The sequence below is a fragment of the Strigops habroptila genome, chromosome 3 (genome assembly GCF_004027225.2).
Source record: "Strigops habroptila isolate Jane chromosome 3, bStrHab1.2.pri, whole genome shotgun sequence".
NCBI classification, from domain to species: domain Eukaryota; kingdom Metazoa; phylum Chordata; class Aves; order Psittaciformes; family Psittacidae; genus Strigops; species Strigops habroptila.
Genome location: NC_044279.2, coordinates 57,566,541 through 57,587,191, shown reverse-complemented (window position 1 = coordinate 57,587,191; position 20,651 = coordinate 57,566,541). Strand labels below are relative to the sequence as shown.

Sequence of the window (20,651 nt, the reverse complement as noted above, 5' to 3'; positions counted from 1 at the left end):
CTCCATTTCTAATCTGAAGACACCATTAAACACAGTGATTTGAATCAAACTTCCAGTTCAAGAGGTCTCTAAATCTCTTAGATTTATACCATTAAAAATAATCTACCCTAAGCATTCACTAATGGCCACTGTCAGAGACTGCATATCAAGCTAGACAGACATTCAGTCAAACTTGACCTAGCCAGTTTACACACTATCAGAATGTAGAATCAGTATGTACACGCTATCAGTATGTAGAATAGGCAGGGATCAGAGTTCTTTGAACCTACTTATAGTGGGTTCAGAGCCTTGGTTTTACCTTCCTGTAATGGATATAATTTAACAACCTTTGTATACTCCATCAGCACAGAACATAAAACAAACTGGACAATAAGGAGACATTTTTAAAAATGCTTAAGGGGTATTCCAAAAATCTGATAACTAAGCAAACGATACTTCATTCAAGAAGGTCTGTCCAACTCCATAACTAGCACAAGTGACTTTTCACAGAAGTTACTTCTAAGTGCATGTAAAGGTCTAGCAGACTTAGTGTAAATGACTCTTGAGTTTAGTTTATGCAAGCTGGCACCTCAGCTACCGGAATTGAAAGCAATGCAATTTAAACAAACGTATGATCACATGGCCTAGCAGTGCTTCCTCAGTAGATGCACCAAGAACAATCTTAAAGCTGAGTTCTAAGATAACACAATTTAAAAAATCAGCTTTTTTCCTATAATGAAGTTGTGGGCACTTGTTTTGTTCAGTTTTTGGGGGGGTTTTTTTGTTAGTTTTGTTGTTTGTTTGTTTGGGGGTTTTTTTAATAATATGCCAGAGGTGAGGCCTATTTTAAATTAAAGAATACAAATGTAAAACTGAGACTGGGAGGATGAATTTCATAATGACCGAATGATATCCCCTGTCGTAGTTAAATTCAAAGCACAATTAAATACAGAATATTTTCCATTAATTTCAATAAACTTTGAATGGCACAGCTGCAGGCTCTTTGGCCCAGATACACCTCATCCAACTTTACATGCCTACATTGTAGATGTCCACATGTGTGTTAGAACTGTTATTTTCAGGACATGACTTATCTGATCTATTTTTGTCTCCATTAATACAAGGCAAACTGTGTCGAGGAAATTCCTGTTTCTCTCCATCAGCTACAAAGGGAAAGCAAGGCAAACAGCTTAAGTTTACTGATCTATACTACTGAAATCCACCTGGACAGATGAAATCCACACTTTGTCCTCTTCAGATACCTCTGAAATGAATAGAAACTCTCTGAGTATACCAAATAGCCAGGCCTCCCTCCCAAAGTAACAGACTTTTACTGGAAGTTAGGCCTCAGGAAGGAGTGCAATGTAAAGCCCATAACCAACTGTCTGAACACAGTTTACATGTTAAACTGAGTGATAGGATGTATTATTAATGAATTTAAGTGACTGGCAAGTGTTCACTTGAGGATAGGAAGCTAATGTTTCCACTGATTCACGTGTTAATTTTGTAACTTGTGACCCCAGAAAACTTTTAAAACAAAGGGCAGCAACATGTTTCCAAACTACCACAGGAAAAGTAAAGTAATCCCACCCGAACCAGTCGAACAATTTCACAGCCAGGAGAAGGCACAAAACCACATGGAGGAGATATATTTAATTAAATGCAATATAAGGAGAATAATGGTTACCCGTATTAAGCCTAAACAATTATTATCAAAAGTGCCTTAGCATTTTAAAATAAGCCATTTAAGAAAGGCTTATTGTTTTACCCATAAGCTGTTTCTGATTATAACGTAGAGCTTTTAATTAAGCTTAGTAAAACCTAATTCAAGCTATAATTTGGCTCCTTTGGGTAGCAAATGTCTATTAAAACCGAGCAATTAAGGTTAAATGGGTTGAAGCACTTAAGCACTCCCTCCTGCTTCAAGTACTATTACAGAAAAGACCATGTCAGTGACTAATTCAGACCAGAAGACATGTATTTCCTTTAAGTTTTATACTTCCTTATTGGTCATAAAGTTTACTAAAGAAGAATCCACTGGTAAACTAGATTTTCAGTGGAATATAACATTGTTATATGTTTGTATGCTACAGCTTGCCGTGCATAATTTGAAAAACAAAACATAAAATACAAATTCTGTAATTTTATAAATACAGTATAAAGTTTGCTCCTGTTATGGTTCTTCTCCCTTAATTTTATATACTTCAGTAATAAAAATAAGTAGTAAACTTCCCAACAGCATATTTCTCCCTTTTGATAGTTGCATTCATACTTGGAATAATGGTCAAGCACATATGTTGTGTGTGTACTTCTGACAGGTAAAGGAAAAAGTATACTACAATCTGTATTACTTACATAAACCACCTTTCAAAGCATTCCCACCTTACCTTCTGCTTCTCATTTTCACAGCTTCCTCAAAGACTGAAATTCTCCGTTCTTGGTCTCACCTCTGTGATCAAGTTATTTTAGCAAGTTCAAGCAAAATCAGCTGAGCAAGCTTGAGGACTGTATTTCTGAGGGCACGACACGTAACCACACACACCCCTGCCCAGCTGGGGCAGAGCCCTCACCCAGCAGGGCCCTCTGTTAACACTCACACCCCCAAACAGCAAACTTTTCATATGTTTTCTGGACTCTTTAGGACTCTCCCACAAGCACACAAACCTTGCCTATATAAATCAGATAACCTGATAATCAGGACACCAGGCTATCCTCTTCATTAAGCACAAGACCTACAGAATACGCAGTGTCCAAACAGTATCATTCCAGTGGCTTCATGACTACAAACACTGGGACTTTTCCTCAATGAATGGCATTATCAAATACATGTTAGTCCTTCTGGAAAGCATCCTTTTCAGGCCTCCATCCCTTGAGGCCAGCCTCTTGCTAACTCAAGCAATTATATCATGTAACCCTACTCAGGATAAGAACTGATGTTTTCTTCCCACTGCAGACTAGGCTACGGCAATTGCCTGTTACCTTCCATACAGATTGTCAAAATACTTGTCTTAAAAACATTTAAAAAATGCCATCAGTGCTTAATCATAACATCAATATTAATGGTAATGACTAAAAGCCTTCCATGATAAGTAGTACGGAAATATATTCTAGTAACTCTCTTCTACTCAGATACAGGCTAACATGCACATTTACAATGGAACTCCTTAACATACTTAAATATATTATGATACACTATAACAAAGGTTTTCTGAAGGACTGTGGGCACACACAGGTACTTATATATGCATGTGTTCACTTTGTGCAACAAAGTCCAGTGAAAGCACTCAGAAATGTGCATTGGAAATTCTGGTATTAAATTATATCAATAAGCTGTTCTAGAAACCGGATCCAATTGCTGCTCCTATCCTGAATTATGTGTATTCTCTATTCAGAATAAATGCTAAAGTTTTTGGGTTTTGCTTCACAAGACCACGTGTGATGCAGTTGAAGGATTTTGTTTTTCCTTTTCATAATGTAGTTCTCACATTTCCCTCAAGAAAAAGAATGTTAAAAAGATTTCAAAATAAAACAGTGAAACGATTCAAAGTGCCAGAAGCATGAAGAATAGAAATCCTTTTTATATAGGTTTAGACGTGACTGTTAACATAAAACTTACGTGACAACACCTTGGATTTTATCCATACCACAAACAAAAAGTTGTTTCCCAGTCAATTGGAATGGTTAATCATACTATAAACTATTTGAGGGGGTTGTTTTCATTCTTAAAGCTTTTCAGAGAACTGTAATACAAAAGTTCTTCCATTCTGAAGCCATAATCTTCTTAAATGTAAAACTGTTTACATACAGAATAAGCTGCTTCCATTTTCACATAATGAAACAGTCTATACCTAATGAAACAGACTATACTCAACCAAATAATTTCAGTCTTCAGGTTTTTATTTCAGGAAATCAGGAAAACAGGCTGAGGTTGTCTATTCCTGCCTTATACTTACTCTCTGGCTCACTCTTAGAAGTCAGAACAGTCACAGGTCAGAACAATTCTGGCAACCCTCCTTCCCTCATTTATTCCTTGCACTCAGAATGACTACACCCTCCAGTCTGAACTGAGATAAATTCACTTTCCTAGGAGTTCAAGCCAAGCAAAAGCCACAGGGCTCCACTTGTGTCCGCCCTCTAGTAGCCAAATAGTTCACAGTTAGTCTCCCTAGCAAAGCAGTCTCATGGCTGTGGGTCAGCCTGCAACATAGGCCAGACAAGACCCTCCTTCCTCAGTGTGCCATGCAGAGCCCTTGGGAAAATCCTCTTGCATTCAGAAGCCAGAGCAATCAGTTCAGAGCACTCGCCTTCCCAGTGTGTGGTATAGTAAGGCCAGAAGTAAGGATCAGATGAACTGTATCACTGTGCGAGCAGTGACTGGGCTAGTTTAAGAGAAAAGTGGCATGTGGAGGGAAGGACATAGAAAGAGGAACTTTGATCATATTCATCTTTATAAAGGTTGGAATGCATCAGAAAAATTGAAATTTCTAAATAAAGCCAGACTTCAGTGCTTTATACTTAGATAAAAATACAGACACGTCTCCAAGTCACAGTTCTAATGGAATCCTTTTCCAAGAAATTTTAGTAAACAGAAAAATGCAAAAAGAATAAAGACACAACTCTACTCAGTAAAGACACTAACATCTCTAGAGGTACGAAGTCAGCTAAAAAATTCTTCCTACATACGTGCTGCCAAACAACTTAGATATGCATTACCTACTGTCATGGTTTAAGCCAGGACACCTACACTCCCCATTCAGCAAAGGAACTACCCACTTACTTCAATAACTTTTTCATTGTAACAGTGAGACAACTTCCACATCTTCTTTTTTTTTTCCTATACCTTGGTCACTGAAGGAAGTACTGTCATCTTCTACAGCTCCAGAGAAGCAGCTTTATAAAGTAAAATAAGATAGTATCTTCAATTTAATAAAGCACTTAAACAGAATTACTTTAAAGGGTAACAGCTTCTTAAGATTCGGCACATGCTCATGTACTGTGATGATTCAAGGCATTTGAACAAAACTCTTGAAAATGTAAGTGTATTCCTTTTGCTGAGCATCTTAAGTGTGTAGAAAAGTCCTGAAATTTCAAGGGGGTCTGTCAGACCCTATCTTCAGTTTCTTATAACTCTTCCAAACATTCACATATGGGCTAGAATTTTTCATGCAAAGGTACCTGCTTTAAAGCAGGTATTTTTTTTTTCCCAGCTGAAATTTAAAACAAATATATACATACTAAAGCCAACAATGAAAAAAACCCAAAAACCAGAAAGTTGGCTTTTTTCTAAAGTGATTATATGGAAAATTCACTGCTTTGCTATGTTTAAAAAAAATCTCCCCCAAATACTTGGACAGATTTAATACTCTCAGATTTTGCTTCCTGTAAGAGCGCAGGGAGTTACCTTTAGCAGATTTCTTGGGACAGAAAGAGCTGGCCGAATTACAGCTGAAAATTCACCAAACAAAAAATAGCCAACAAAAAAAAAAAAAAATATTAAGGAAAAAAACCACAACAGACAACACAAAACCACAATCAAATAAATACACAAGCTCAGCAGGCATCTGCTGAAATTTAGGTAGCTAAAGTTTCCAAAATGTTCTTCTTGGTTGGTGTTTTTACAGCCTTAGGCTGTAGTTTCACAACACAATATCTCCAGAAACTAAAAGAGATTAGGAAACCTATTCACCTTGCCCACTACCACCTTCTCCTGCTATGTGTTTCAGCCTCTGTACCACAGTTCATTGCCTTTTCAAGCCTTTTCACGGCTTATAGGGCCATGCTGTAATCCACTGGTTTCTCTTCCACTTTTGGGGGGATTATTCCAGTGATATTCTTCACAGTATAGCCTCACATCAAGTGCCTGTGTGCAAAAAACGCAGCATGATCAAGCAAACAGGAACTTTCTAAATCAGTGCATTGAGAGACTATCACGCTTTTTCAGCCAGACTCTTACACACATTTTTCCTAGAACTTCCTGCCACATGTTCTCCATCCCAGGGCTACTTGAAGCTTGGTCAAACTTGCCCTGTAGTTAGTCTCACAGATATCCCGGTCTAGAATAGCATTTGACTAATACTACGGGTACAGAAACTATATGCACCATCCTCTTACACAGGTATGGAGACTGTACCCACCATCCATGATTCCCATTACCTTCACAGTGTCCTAACAGCATCAGAGTGAATGCTACCTGGCTCAAACGCAGAGAAGACAAAAGCACATTAGTGGAGTTTATTTGGGCAAGGCTTAGGGAAATAGCAGAAGGCCACATTCCCCAACTCCTCTGCCATCATCCAACCAGAGACTCCCTGACCACATGATGCATCACCTTACATTTAGCCTCCGAACAAACAATGTGTAGAACATTCATTTGCACACACATGAATACAGTCCCCATAATCAAATGGGAACTAACAAATAATGGCAAACAGCCATGCAAAAATGTCTTTCCAACCAGACACCCGAGGAAAGAGGCATGGCTCTGCAAGGGTGGGAACAGCAGGGAATGGGCTGAGGCACAGCTGAACTCTGAGCTGGTGGTGGGGGCCAGGAAAGAGGTAGTGTCGTGGTTTGAGCCCAGCCGGTAACTCAGAACCACACAGCCGCTCGCTCACTCCCCCCCTTTCCTCCCCCCGCTCCCGGAGGGATGGGTGGGAGAATCGGAAGAATGTAACTCCCACGGGTTGAGATAAGAGCAGTCCCGCAACTAAGGTGTAATACAAACCACTACTGCTACCACCAATGATAATAATGATTAGTGAAATAACAAGGGGAGAGGATACAATTGCTCACCACCCGCCGACCGATACCCAGCCCGACCCGAGCAGTGATCTGGGCCTTCCGGGTTACTCCCCCCAGTTTATATACTGGGCATGACGTGCCATGGTATGGAATACCCCTTTGGCTAGTTTGGGTCAGGTGTCCTGTCTCTGCTTCCTCCCGGCTTCCCCTCCTCCCTGGCAAAGCATGAGACTGAGAAAGTCCTTGGTTGGAATAAACATTACTTAGCAACAACCAAAAACATCAGTGTTATCAGCGTTGTTCCCAGGCTGAAAGTTAAAAAACACAGCACTGCACCAGCTACTAAGAAAGAGAAAAATGACTGCTATAGCTGAACCCGGGACAGGTAGAGAAAAAGGAAGGAAAAGGGACAACTCTGAGATCTGGTAGGAGCTGTTCTGACTTGAAAACAGAAGTCAAGGAAGGTAGAGGGTCCTCAGAGCTTGCACTAGTCCCAGAGATCTTGCTGTGGGACATTGGCTCTCAGAATAATACTGCTGTAATTGCAATAAGCCACGGAGAGAGAAGACAATGGAAGAAAAAACTGAAAAAAATGAAAAAGAAGCAGGTGAAAATAAACTAGGAGATGACAAAAGAAAGAGAAGTAGGATTTGCTGTAGGGAAATGACAAGGTTTAGAGACAGCTGAGTAACAGAACATACAAGACAACATAACGAAGACTGCAAGGAAAGGGGACTGTGCTAGAAGTAAAGGTGACAGATGGGAAATGAGGAAAACTGGACACTGTCTGGCAGATGTATAAAGAATGAAGGCAAAAGAAGAACAGACTCTTACATATTGAGCTTAGTATATTCTATTTTTGCTCCTTCATTAATTACAATTTATTTTATTAGAATTTTCGTGTCAGATAATTTACACTACATATTCTGTGGAAAGGAGAAGTTCCTCCTAAATACCAAGTTTCCATCACCACGGGAGGCCACCCTGGGTTCTGCAGCTTAGCAACTGCTAAGACTGATGAAATTTCATACATATTTATAAGTTCCCAGAGTACCTATAGACCATTCAGCAGACAGGGAGCTTATCAACTATTTAGAGAAGTGTCCTTGGAAAAACACATATTTTTTTCAAATTGAGAATTACATGTAATGCTGCTGAAGAATGAGGCCATATTTCTAGCAGCATGGTATTTGTTTATGCAAAATACAGTGATATTTGTATCCAAGAAGCATTTTGGGGGGGGGAGAAAAAAGAAGAAAGAAGAAAGAAGAAAGAAGAAAAAAGAAAGAAGAAAAAAGAAAAAAGTTGGAGCAACTGTTCTTTATCTACGTAAAAATGGAATATTTCTAAACTGGACCACCAGAGAAACTGTTCAGTGAAGGAACATTATGGACTGCCAGGAAGCAGGTCTGACAGATAGGACAGGGTATGGAAGAAAAGGGAGAGGCGAAAACAATAGGGTGTGTGACACATGGGGACTGATGGCACTGTGAGCAGTTAATGGGTCATGCCATCCCAACTAAGGGATATTCTGGTTTTATTTGAAAAATAAAACTTTGCTGAACAAAGTCAGAAAAAATAAAGCAATCAATAAGTAAGTCACAAAATAAATTCAAGGCCGAGCCCTGATCAAAAGAAAAGCCCTATTCAAGGAACAGAAGAAGCATGAAGGAGAAAAGAAAAAGTTATCATAAGATGTTAATTCACTTTGGCTGTAATAAAACTCTGTTTTATTACGGAGTGTTCTCAGGAGTATTTTCTTGCTTGTTACTTCTCCATCCCCTAAGAAACTCCATTCCCTGAAGTAATTCAGAAAACTGGTAAGCTGGGAACCGAGTATTAAATGGTACTAGACAATTAAAAATAATAAAAAACACCCACAGATATAGAAGACCTCAGAACTGGATTTTGAGAAACACTTTTATCAGCCTAAACCAAAAAGATGCATCAAAGTTACCTCACCAAATGAGTAGGATTTATAGAGAAAGGGAAAAAAAAAAAAAAGTAGTTACTAGTTCAAATCAAAGAAGCCAGTTTACAGTCTCCCTCTCCCAGTTTTTGATAACATGCATTGCTTCATTTTAGAAGCCATTCAGTGAAATCAGCACAATGGCTCACCCAGAGTAAAGCTATAATCCGTGTGAATAAAACTGGAAGGAAATTTGACCCTGAAATAAAAATCACCACAAAGCTGGGAGTAGGAGGTGGCAGAGTATCTCTTCCTATGGGCTCCTGCAAGCCAACAGGTCAAAACCAGCATCACATACTTGTAGCAACAGACCCCATCCAAAACCACAGCCATTATGAGAGAGTGACATGAAGTTCAACACATGACATTAATGCCATCTGTTAAGGTATTACAACTGTAAAACTAGAAAGTACAGCAGCTTCAGTACCTAATATTCACTACAGACCTCAAGATTACTGAAGAACCTGTTCAGAAGTAGTAGGATTAGTGTTAAAGCCTCAAGCACTGAACTGAGATCAAGTAACAAGATGGTTACACAGAAAATAACAAAATTAGAATAAGGATATGAACAAAGGATGAAACAATATTTAGGAAACATATTCACATTCCATCTTCCTGTGGCTTTTCAGAACAGGCAGACAAAGTGTGTAGATATTTGAGGTGTTTTCAGGGGGTCAAAAACCTCAAGGGAGTCCTTAAAGGAATGAACTCACCTTCTATTGCAATTAGAAGAATCATCGATCAGATACCTTTGTCAGAGACAAAGCCAGACGTCACAAAATCTGAGCAGAAATAAAACCTAGGTATATCAATGCCAGCATTTTTCCAGATACTATATTGACTATTTCCATCCATTGTACACAGACAAACGTCAGGAACTATGGCAGAAGTTGCGATTAACAACATCAGCCCCAGATGAGGAGATGCCTTGCTAGCTTGTTTGGCTGTACATTTTCCAGAAGCTTCCTTCGGCTAAGCAGACCTTAGATGAGCACTGGAGTTCAGAAAGGACAAGTAGTCTGTTTCCAAATGGACGTATGGAGAATATAACCTGCTGTAGGTCTGAATATACCTGTGACTGAAGGAGGAATGGTTTATCTTAGTTTGAAGTCATATCATGCTTAAATTCAGTGAGGTGCTGTCACTGGGGTAATCAAGAATAACAGTCCCCTTTGCAGATTACCATGACCATCTGCCTGTTTATCTCAAATGGTTATTTACGTTAGGAAAAGGACTGCAAGTACATCATAGAATCATAGAATCATACAATAGTAAGGGTTGGAAAGGACCTTAAGATCATCTAGTTCCAACCCCCCTGCCAGGGCAGGGACACCTCGCACTAAACCATGTCGCCCAAGGCTCTGTCCAACCTGGCCTTGAACACCGCCAGGGATGGAGCATCCACAACCTCCCTGGGCAACCCATTCCAGTGCTTCACCACCCTCACTGTAAAGAACTTCCTCCTTGTATCTAATCTAAACTTCCCCTGTTTATGACAGACTTACACCACTAGCACTGCACAGGCCTACTCAACTAGCAGTCAAGCAGAACTGCTGCTGATACAGCACAAATTTCCAACACCAGCAGAAACCTGAAAATCACCCTCTCAAGACAGACTCTGCCAAGATAGTTTACCATGGTACAGATATGTTGCCCTCAGAAATCTGTCAACAAATATTATGAAGCTTCTCAGGAGGAAAAAAAAAATAAAATTAAAAGTACAGCTGAAAGTTGTGAGCATCTGTACAAAGAGTTCAAGAAACATAACAATAACTGTATGAGACCAATTAATAAAAGAACTGAAGAACAGTTATTGCAAGTACTATGAAAGACAGTTGAAAAAATGGCACCAAGAGGGAAATCTTATTCTATATGGAAAGGCACAGAGTTTTGCAACCCGAAAGCAACATGTCTTAACGAAAAACCATCCACCCAATCACATCCTCTACAAACTGCAGAGAGACTCCTACACATAAGGTATCATCCAAAAGAAAAAGAAACTACAGCTAGAGCAGCTTACTAAAATCACAGTCACACTGCAGATAAACAGTAGCCTGAGGGGAAAAAAAAGTTTATATAAAGTTAACACACTAACGGGATATAAAATGGGCACAAATAAAGATCAACCAGAAATTATACAGAGTATTTTAACCATTAACGGTGAGGGTTTGTAACAGCCTGAGAAGTAGCATGGGAAAAAAAATATTAACTAGGTTTGAGAGCTAAACACCTTCATAAACTGTTCAATGCCAGGGTACCCTACAACAGCAAACACCCAACACTGGCATCAGGGACAAAGGAAGCTCTGTCAAGGCCTGGGGAACCTCAGGACTTGGAATCCTTTAGAACCCTCTGGAATTTCCATTACTTTGAGAAAATTTTCCAGCTAACAATTTTATTGAGATACCAACCTGTGGGGACATTACCAACCTCTACTGAGATGAGAAGTCAATACAGAGAAGGTAAAGACAAAAAGACAAAGACCCAGGGAACATGGAAGAGTTGAATGCAGGTCACTGCATTTGATACACTAAAATCACAACAGGAAAGATTTCCTGTGTAATACTAGATCTGCCAGGGCAACTGAATCAGTTTTCGATTAATAGTTTTTGTATATTGAATAGAAATAGACATATGAAAATGCCAGCTAGAAAATTTGTGGTCAAAGCCTGTTGATAAGTGTTGTGACATACGGAAATACCATCATAGCAATGCTGACCATATAGCTTGACAAAGCATAGCAGATAACTGGTTGAAAAAAACCAAGGTGAACTGAAATCTACAGAAGGAAGCAGGAGACAGGACACAGGAAGAACAAGCAACTCTTCTGTCTGGAGAAATAACTGTGCTCTGTGGAAAGAAAGAGGTCAGCTGGTTCAGGCAAGAAGGCTACCCACGAAAAAAAAAAAAAGAAAGAAAAAAGATAGGGTAGATCTGTGAACTGAGAATTCACCCCAAATCCTCAGAAACTCTGGAGAAACCCAATTCAAAAGACATTTTGGGAGAAAATAAAAGTTCAGAAACAAATTCCCTCCTAAACGAATTTAACAGGCTGTCAAGAAAATGTTTTATTTCAGTACAATTGCTGTTAGAGCTCTCCACATGTGCTTAAAGGAACATTTCTGCCTTATGTATTTCTCCTTGCCCTTTAGGTCAGAGCCGCAATGCACAAAATCCTACACAAGTGGCTGGGCTCCACATTTACTGCACCAGCCCAACGATCCCATTTTTCAAACAAATAATTTTCTTTGAATAAAAAAATATAAATAAATATACAAAAGTACACAAATACCTATTCACACACTGGACATATATGTACAAATATGTCTTCCACTGCTCTTATAAAACTTAAGAATCAATCAAATCACACTAGTTCCCACACTCTATCCCATTCTCTAAAAATGGATTTTAAGTGAATGAAAGCAATATTTAAGCACATGCTTCTAAATCAATTCTAATGTGCCAGTGTAACCTAAACTGGCAGCTCACTAAAATTTATTAGAATAAATTCTATCATATAGTATCATTTCTTCAAGCTCACCGTACTATGTAAATTGCAATTCTGTTTATTTAGTGGAATCTGGACCTATACGAGAGCCTGCATTGTGAGTTACTTTGCTTTCGTTCATGTTCTTTAGACATGAAGCAATGCAGGTAGATTGCTACAAACTTAGTTAAAGAGGCACAAAAGACACAAAATGTGTACAAAAGACAAGCTTTTCTTCTCACAGGTAACTGGTTTCAGTGGTCAAAAAGCTTACTTAGAAAAGCTCAGTTATAAAGACACAGAATTGTTTAATGACCGGGCTTCGGTTTTGGCACAACAAAATACATTCGGTGTATTTCATCTTTGTTATTACAAACACAGCCACTTTTATCTTAAAAGGTAGTTTTCAATGGCTGATTACCAGTGCTGTCTTGTGACAGAATATTAAATACCAATCTATACTGCTAGTCTGTTTATTTCTGTAGGTTTTGAATACTTGACCTCAAGGTGCAAAATAAACCCACTCTATGTGAACAGCAGACCTGAGGCAGATCTTAGGTCTGCACCTCTCTAGTTTTGAGTTTACTCACTTATAAAAAGGACATTATGATTATCTGCTTGTCACTGAAGGTACATAACTTCAATAACAAAGTTTCAAAGTACTCTGGGATCAAATTAAGAGATACTATTTAAGTAATCTAAAATAACCTTCAGAAAGGAAGCATCCAAAAATATTTCAAGCTTTCTACTCATCTCAAAGTTTGATATTAATTACACACTTAAGGTTCAGAGCTGATGCAAAATCTTTCAAACTTACTGTAACAGTGTAAAAAAAGTAATACATCATGCACAGTAGTACCTGGTTTAGACACTTCACATTCATTTACCTAACACTGAACAATTAACATCCATGCAGAACGTGTTGCAGTCCGCCCCAGCTTACTCTACTTATCAAGTTTGTCAGACAATAAAATCCATTACATACAAGGTTTACATCAACCACAGAAATTCCATGATTCTGTACATCAATCCACAAAGAAATCTGCTTGTTTACTCCCTACTGAGCTCTCTTTTTTACTGAGCCAAAGTAAATCAGGCAAAGAGAATAATGGGTATCGAATAAGCATGAGTATCAGCCAGGTCTACCATTAAACAGAGCTCAACAGCTAAAATATGAATAGTTAAAAGCTTTCAGGAAACTTCTGATGAGGAAAACCAACACAAAAACTACCACCAATTCTGAGAATGGTGTAGTGTCCACAGCTGTGGCCTTGAGTACATTTTCTCTGCACAGAACTCTTTCCCTAGAAAGGATGAATAGGTGAAGAAGTGGTGCTGAATGATTATTCTGTTTGCAAGAAAAAAGATCTGCCTTCCAAATGAACAGCAGCTCAGAGACACTAGAGCACCAACAGGTGGACAGTAGGAATTTGTCTCTGCCAATTTAAGCCCAAGACAGAAAAAAATGACAACCACAAAAATGCTTTATGAAGGCACTTGGACAAACACTTTGGAAGTCCATGGAGAATAATATGTGGTTTCAAATTTTTGTAGACTTCAGCAAATTCATTTCTAGGTCTTTAATCTTTTTAATGGACTGAAACCATATACCCTTTCAAAAAGTTTCAGACTGCCATACAGAGACTCGGAAACAGAATTTTTATAGCTGCTAAGCATCTGCAAGTAGGAAAAAAAAAAATCTTGCATCTTTTATTCGTAAGGCATTCTGCTGCGATTACAGTATTTGTTCTTTTCACCAGAGAACAATCTGCTGAAGTTCAATAGACAAGACGGAGTTCATAAAATCTGAAATGAGTGTATACAGCGCCTAATAATGCATACTAGGTCTTTTTCAGTTTCAAGGATTGATGTAAGGACATATAGAAGTCAACCAACTTCTTCATGTCTGTGTAAGTACAACAATCTGAAACAGTTCTTTTTAAAATAATGTTCCACAGACTAAAACTGGATGACCACGACATATGCATAGTGTCAAAGTCAAGCAAGCTCCAATGTCCTGTTCGAGTTGATACTGAAAAACACCTCCTGTAAATGCCTCAGGAGGGATGAAGCTCTCACTGGGCGAGAAGAGTGATGCTAAAAATCACACGTTAGACAAGCTAAGGTGCATGCTTCTGTGTGCCTCACCGGAACCTATGGAGAGCGACCGGTGCAGCTCGTAACACCGCGCCGGGCCAGGGTGCGGAGGCCGCAGAGCGGACAACGGCGGGCGCGGCCCCGCGGCAAAGGGCGGCGGCCCCGGCTCCCCGCATCCCCCCTGGCTGGCCCGGCTGCGCCAGAAGGCATGAGGCCTCTCCGGGCGCCTGCAGACGAGGAACGGCCACCCGCAGGCAGATCCCGGCTACTCACGGCGGCCCGGCCCGCCCTGTGGCGGGGAGCGAGCTAGGGGCCCCATCCCAGACCGGCCCGCCGGCCGCGCCCCGGCGGAACCACGTGCTCGGCGCGACGCTTCGAGCCCCCGCCGGCAGCGGGCTCAGCGCTGCCCGGGCGAAGCTGGCGCGGATGCGGGCGTCGCCTCCTCGGTGGGGAAGGTCGCGTCCTACCACACTTTTCTTTATTTTCTGGTTTTAACAGTAGGCTGGCGGGCGCGGTGTCTGATGCCAGACAATTAGCAAAAGCAGCAGGGGGATGCTTGGCCAATAAACACCGAGATTTGAGGTTAAGCAGCTGTAAATCTGCATTAATCGTTTCAGGAATTCAGCTATTTACAAAAGCTTTTAAAGAGCAAACAAATAAGGGAGGGGAAGAGAGAGAGGAGAGGAGCCGAGCTGTCCTTACCTTCACATTGTTTCCCTTCGCCTTTATAGCCTGGCTTGCAGATGCATTTGTAGGATTTCGGAGTGTTTTGGCAAATCGCATCGATGTGACAGTCATCCGTAGCTTCTGCGCACTCGTCAACATCTGGAAGTACAGAAGGAACCCCAAGGGGACAGATAAGAAGGGAGATCTGAGACACAGAAAACAGACACGGATAGATAGTCCCCTTGAAGAAGCTGTTTGCTTGTCTGCCTTCTGAGTGCCATCCTGGAAATGAGAACATCTGAGGTTAAATAACTGAACAAACCAGCGTTATTCCCCTTAAGTCATTTATAAGCATCGCTCCGCCAAGCTAGAGGGACTTGGTCCCACGTTTCTGCATTAGGAAATCATGAGACATCCTAGAAATTAACGTCTGCTCTATAGGTCTGGTGCTGGAGACCCACGTCTTAAAGCAAGAAAGCGTTTTTATTACCTATGGGGGGGGGGGGGGGAAGCCCATTTGCATTTTCTAGCAAAGAGGTCTTCTTAATTTAGAAAGACAGACCCCAGTTTAAACAAACTATGCTGACGGGGGAATGAGAAAAAGAAATATTTGAACAGCAAACCCACATCAATCCTTTTTATTAAGAGGCAAAAAAAAAAAAAAAAAAAAGAATGGAAGACCGACTGAAACTGGGTAAGTTAGCACGGAGAAAAGCAACCTACAACAACATCCTCTCCACAGAGTAAAACTCATTTAGAAGGCAGAAGTCCGAGCAGTCCACCCAGGCCCTGCTCGGACGGGTGCCGTACTGGTGAGACAGACCGCTTTTCTTGCTTTCAGGGTAGGAAGCCTTTACACACATTTCAGTGACGGGCAGTCGTTTTCTCCCCCGGATTTAAAGAGGATGGGGGAGGGCGGGGGATGAGTGAGAGTCGAGATTTGGTAGTCGTGGGAATGTTAATGAAGTGAACATAGAAGGAAAAGAAGGGGGGAAAAAAAAAAAAAGCTCCGACCTATTCAGGGATGGGGTGTGCAGTTAACATGGGAACATTTAAAGCCCTGCCTAGCCGGCCCTGCCCCCCGCGCTCCCCACAGACGGTCCCCGGCCACCCCGTCACCCGCAGCGCCCTACGCGAGGAGCTGCGGCGGGGCCGCTGCTGCCAGAGGCCGGCGCTCCCTCGAGGAGTCCGGCCGGGCCGGGCCGAGACGCCGCTGTGAGCCGCGGCCGTCGTGGCAGTAACGCACCTCGCACGGATTTCCTCACATCTGGGGCTCCCGGGAGAAAGCAGGGAGGGAGCGCTCTGCCCAGGAGGGGCGGGTTAGCAGCCGGTAACAACGAGCAGAGCTGCACACAGCACAGCCTCCCCTTTACTTTTAGGAAGTACCGAGAAGAAAGGGGTGCTGAGGCGGGCGTGGGGGGGCGGGGGGCGGAGGAAGGAGGGGGAGAAAGGGAGGGAGAAAGAGGGGCATCCATCGAGAGACGTGCAGTTGGTTTCATGCCAATTAGATTAACAGATCCTCAAAAAAGGAGCACCAAAGTGAAAACAGTTTTATTGTTAGGTTGAAATCCCAACGCTAATTGTTTCAGAAGTGCTCACTCAGCCATCTCCAGTGATAACACCCGGATCCTTCAAAGTCACCGGGGACGGGAGGAGGCTATTTAGAGAGGGGAGAATAATCAGACACGGTGCCATGGCACACAGCACAGAACTGCTCTGAGAGGTGCGGAGCGGGTCGGTCCCGAGGGGCATGTCGGGGACCCCACCAAGAGAGCTGCTTGCACTCTGTATTGTTGTGTTATATATATATATCTCTATGTTTTATTGGGGGGGTGGTGGTGGTGGTGTTGGTGGGTGGTTTTTTTGTTTTTTTGGGGGTTTTTTTTGGGTTTTTTTGTAAGGAAAGAGGGGAACAGAGCAGAGGGCGTCGTATTTTTTGGAGAAACGCTGCTGTAATGTTTGCTCCTTTCTTGTCCATCCGTTTATTTTAACCGCTCAGCCGGTTCAGGTCTAGCTATGATTTACGCGAATTAGTTTAGGGGGTCCGCGGGTGTTGCCCAGATCAGACACAGATCCAGTCAAGCACAAAAAGAAAAGGTTTGAGATTTTTTTTTTTCTTTAATGTTTTGGTTCATACTTTTGACTCATTAAACCGGCACCCATCTCCCATCAAGATCAGCAAAAGTGACAGCTGGACTCTTTATAATGCCGTCAAAAATTCAAACTACATTGAGCCAAGGAGGACATTTCACAGCAGCCAGAGGATGCCTGGGAGTCAGGCGTGAATGCCAATGAGTCAAATGAAAGGGCAAAACCAAATATGAGCCCCTGCTCTGCTCCACATAGCACACTGCATTGCTTAGACTTTAAGAACTTCTACGCTGACCTCGTTCATTTTGTTGCATTTAAACTCATGTATCTGAGGGAAAGGGATTTTACCGCCACCCGCCTCTCCTCACGCTACTACTTTACCTTAAAGGATTTCTTCTAGCACAACTTCAGAGACTGCATACACATCTTTAAGAAATTACTTTGGGCTTACAACATTCCTAGATAGATGGAGGCTTGGGGGGTGTTTATGTTGGTTTGGGTGTTTTTTTAAACACCGGAGCAAAGACTTAATACCATTACTGCTATGTAAGAGATATAAGCGCGGCTATGAAGAAACGCCAGGTCTTTGGGTTAAGGCGCAGACAGGGAAACCCTGTGAAGACAGAACAGCCAGCGCTTCCCCTGCGGAGTCCCTGGGGTTCAGCACACAGTATCTCCCGGGCACTCAGGAGAGTAACTTTTCCTTCCCCGTCTCTCCCTCTAGACGTCCCTTGGCTCCGGCAGTGTCAAACACGCGAGCAAACGCCGCCCCACGACAACTTCCAACACCCCCAGCACTACTAGCAGCAAGAAGTGACCTCCCCCTCGGCACCTTACACCAAGGAGAGGAGAGCGGACAAACACGGTGCCCCCCGGAGCGGAGCCCCCTCTTACCTGCGCCCCCGCTGCCTCCCGCCAACCTGCCGGCCCAGGCGAGAGCGAAAAGCAAACAGCAGCGCCGCGAAAAGAAAACAGTGCCCATGATAAAGATGCGATCCCCGGCCCCCGGTGCCTGTCTGCGATAAGGGACGCGCTCGGGGCCGGACGCGCGGAGCCGCCGGCGCTGACGCCCTGACAGCGCCCCGCTGATTCGCCGGGGCTCCCGCGGCGGAGGCGGGCCGGGGCGGGCCGGGCCGTCCCCACCGCCCCCGGGACTGCCCCTGAGCCCCGCCGCCGCCGGGAGCGGGGGGCGGTGGGCGAGGAGGTTGAACTCTAACCCGCCCCGAGAGATGTCTGTGCGGTGCCTACCGGCATGACACCCGCGCCCCCCTCACGTCTCCCGGCAGGTAGGAAGTCCGCAGAGCGGCGTCACCGGCCTTCGGCCTCGGGCGCCCTCGGCTGCTCCAGCTTTGCTCTTCACAGGGGCCCGTGCGGACCGTTAGCACTTACCCCCCACCCCGAGGGCGCCCTCCCGCGGCCGGGGGCGGCTCTGGGCAGAGGGGGTCGCAGCTCCGTGCCCTTCGCAGGGGCCGCGGAAAAATGGCTCCCCCCCCCACGCCGAGCTGCGGGCTCTGAGGACAGACAGTCCGGCCGACCCGGCCGCCCATCTCCTTGACAACCGCTGAGAGGGATTCCTCACCCTCCCTAGGCTTAGGCTAAAGGAAAACTCCCCCCACCACCACCATCCGCCTTCCTCTCGGCCTTGACTAACTCCTAGGAGCACGGCCGTTCCCACTCGCCTCGCATCATGACCGGCTGCCTGCCTGCTGGAGGTGCTTGCCCCAGCCAGCCGCCTTCCTCAGTTCGTGCTCCTTCAAGCCCCGCTGCACCCGAGGCTCCGCAGGTGACCGTGTGGCCTGGCCTGGCCTGGCCCAGCCACTCTCCCCACAATCATCAGGGAAGCTGTAACTGCCCCTGTTGCAGATGCATGTTTATGAGTATCAAAGCCACCACGACTCTGAAGGAGAAAAGGAGGAAAGGAGAAAAATCTTTCTATTTTAAACCTAAATGTGAAAATTTGTCCCCTCAGAGACAAGTCTCATCACCCTGAAGTCCTCCAGACCGGTTGTTTTTAAAGCACTGACATAGCTTGCAAGCATTCCTCATTATGACTTTGCACCCCTCTTCACTTTATACCTTTCATAGATGCCTACCTTCTGACCTCAGAGAATCAGCTCCGTTGGAAAAGACCTTTAAGATCATCAAGTCCAACCTTTATCCCAGGACTGCCAAGACCACCACTAACCCATTAGACCTCTAGTGACATCCACACAGTTTTTGAACACTTCCAGGGTCGGTGATTCCACTTCTTCCCTGGGCAGCCTGTTCAATACCTGATCACCCTTTCTGTGAAGAAATTTTCCTAATATCCAGTCTAAACCTCCCCTGTCACAGCTTGAGGCCATTACCTCTTGTCCTTTAGGTTGTTCTACCTCCACAGCAAGGCTGTCTGATGCATGTGACATACATTTGTCATCTGGATAGTACATCCCACCATAGCCTTAGATGCTTCCTTTTGTCAAGTTCCTCCCCAAAGCTTGCATGTTTCAGTACAACACACTTACCCAGAGAGTAGCACTATTCAGTACTTTTCTGGTCCTTCACAGCCTGAAGGGATGTGAAGGAAATGTAAGGGAGGTTGCTCAGCCCAGCTGCTTGGTCAATGAAAAAGTACATGCCACTCTTTCTCCTTCGTAAAATTAAAGAACTCTTGCACAGAGCAGAAGCTGTTTGCTTTCCGAATGTTTACACCTCTGCTTTGGGCATTCCCGTCCTTAATCCTTCAGGAGTGGAGCAGGGGTATTATTATTTTAATTCCCGTGCCTTATTTTTGTGTTACTACGCTGAGGTGCTGTGTGAATTCCACGCTTGAGTCTTCCCATGGATACACTGAGCGTTTCTTCCACGTATGTCCCCAGAGAGATTACCTGGTACCTTAGAGCTCCACCTAGTGAGTTTTGTGGCACGCTGTAGCAGGGCGACGGTCACCTCCGTAGTTGTATTCCCTGTCAGGGTGATCTTTAGCTTGTTGAGACCACACGCCGACCTTTCTGGAGAGGCTTTTATTTTCAAAGGCCTTATAAGTGTGAGGCTTTTTCCTAGGTGAAAATTAAGGCTAAACCTTACTATTTTTTTTTAAATATATATTTCATAATTTGCCTTGTCATTCCATTTTATGAAATTATCCAACCATGGGATAAATTGTCCAAAAGGCTTATTTTCTATGAAGAAACACACTAGAAATGGCTAAAAATGAACTACCTCAACCTTTTTTAAAAGTCACAGTGTAATAAAAAGGTTTGCTGAAGCACCAAACCACTCCACTCCTTAGTGAGCTGCTCTCTAGCACATACTGTGTCATGTTAACTGCATCTGTTAAGTTACTCTTACAGAAATCACTTGTGCTTTTCCTCTTCCCTGATTCTATGCATTTATAATTGGCACAGTACTAACACTACCTGTGTGGCACTCAGGAAAGGGAGTCACCTTGATCCAAATAACACACTGTCTATATATGCCTTTGAATACTTCAAGGATGGCATGTAATTGAAAGCTAAAGACCCTTTACATCAGGTGTCCATCTTCCAAGCAAGCTCACTTTTTTTTTTTTAGACCAAGATTCTGGCTGACAGAACATATGAGGAAATACAGTAGTACAATGTTTTTCAAAAGAGGGCCTGA

The 20,651-nt window shown here is 43.1% G+C and overlaps 1 protein-coding gene across 2 annotated transcripts in view; it reads right to left on the bottom strand.

Annotated features, from left to right (window-relative positions):
* Window positions 1-18,116, bottom strand: part of SCUBE1 (signal peptide, CUB domain and EGF like domain containing 1) — a 209,196-nt gene extending 191,080 nt beyond the window's left edge. The window contains exons 1-2 of one of the 2 annotated variants that reach the window (XM_030480118.1): window positions 17,925-18,116; window positions 14,976-15,098 (exon numbers count right to left, since the gene is read on the bottom strand). In XM_030480118.1, coding sequence (XP_030335978.1) covers window positions 14,976-15,098; window positions 17,925-18,012 — 211 coding nt within the window. In that variant the 5' untranslated portion in view covers window positions 18,013-18,116. The remainder of the gene's footprint in view (window positions 1-14,975; window positions 15,099-17,924) is intronic. The other variant, XM_030480117.1, reaches the window with a different exon arrangement.
* Between the last annotated feature and the right edge of the window lie 2,535 nt (window positions 18,117-20,651).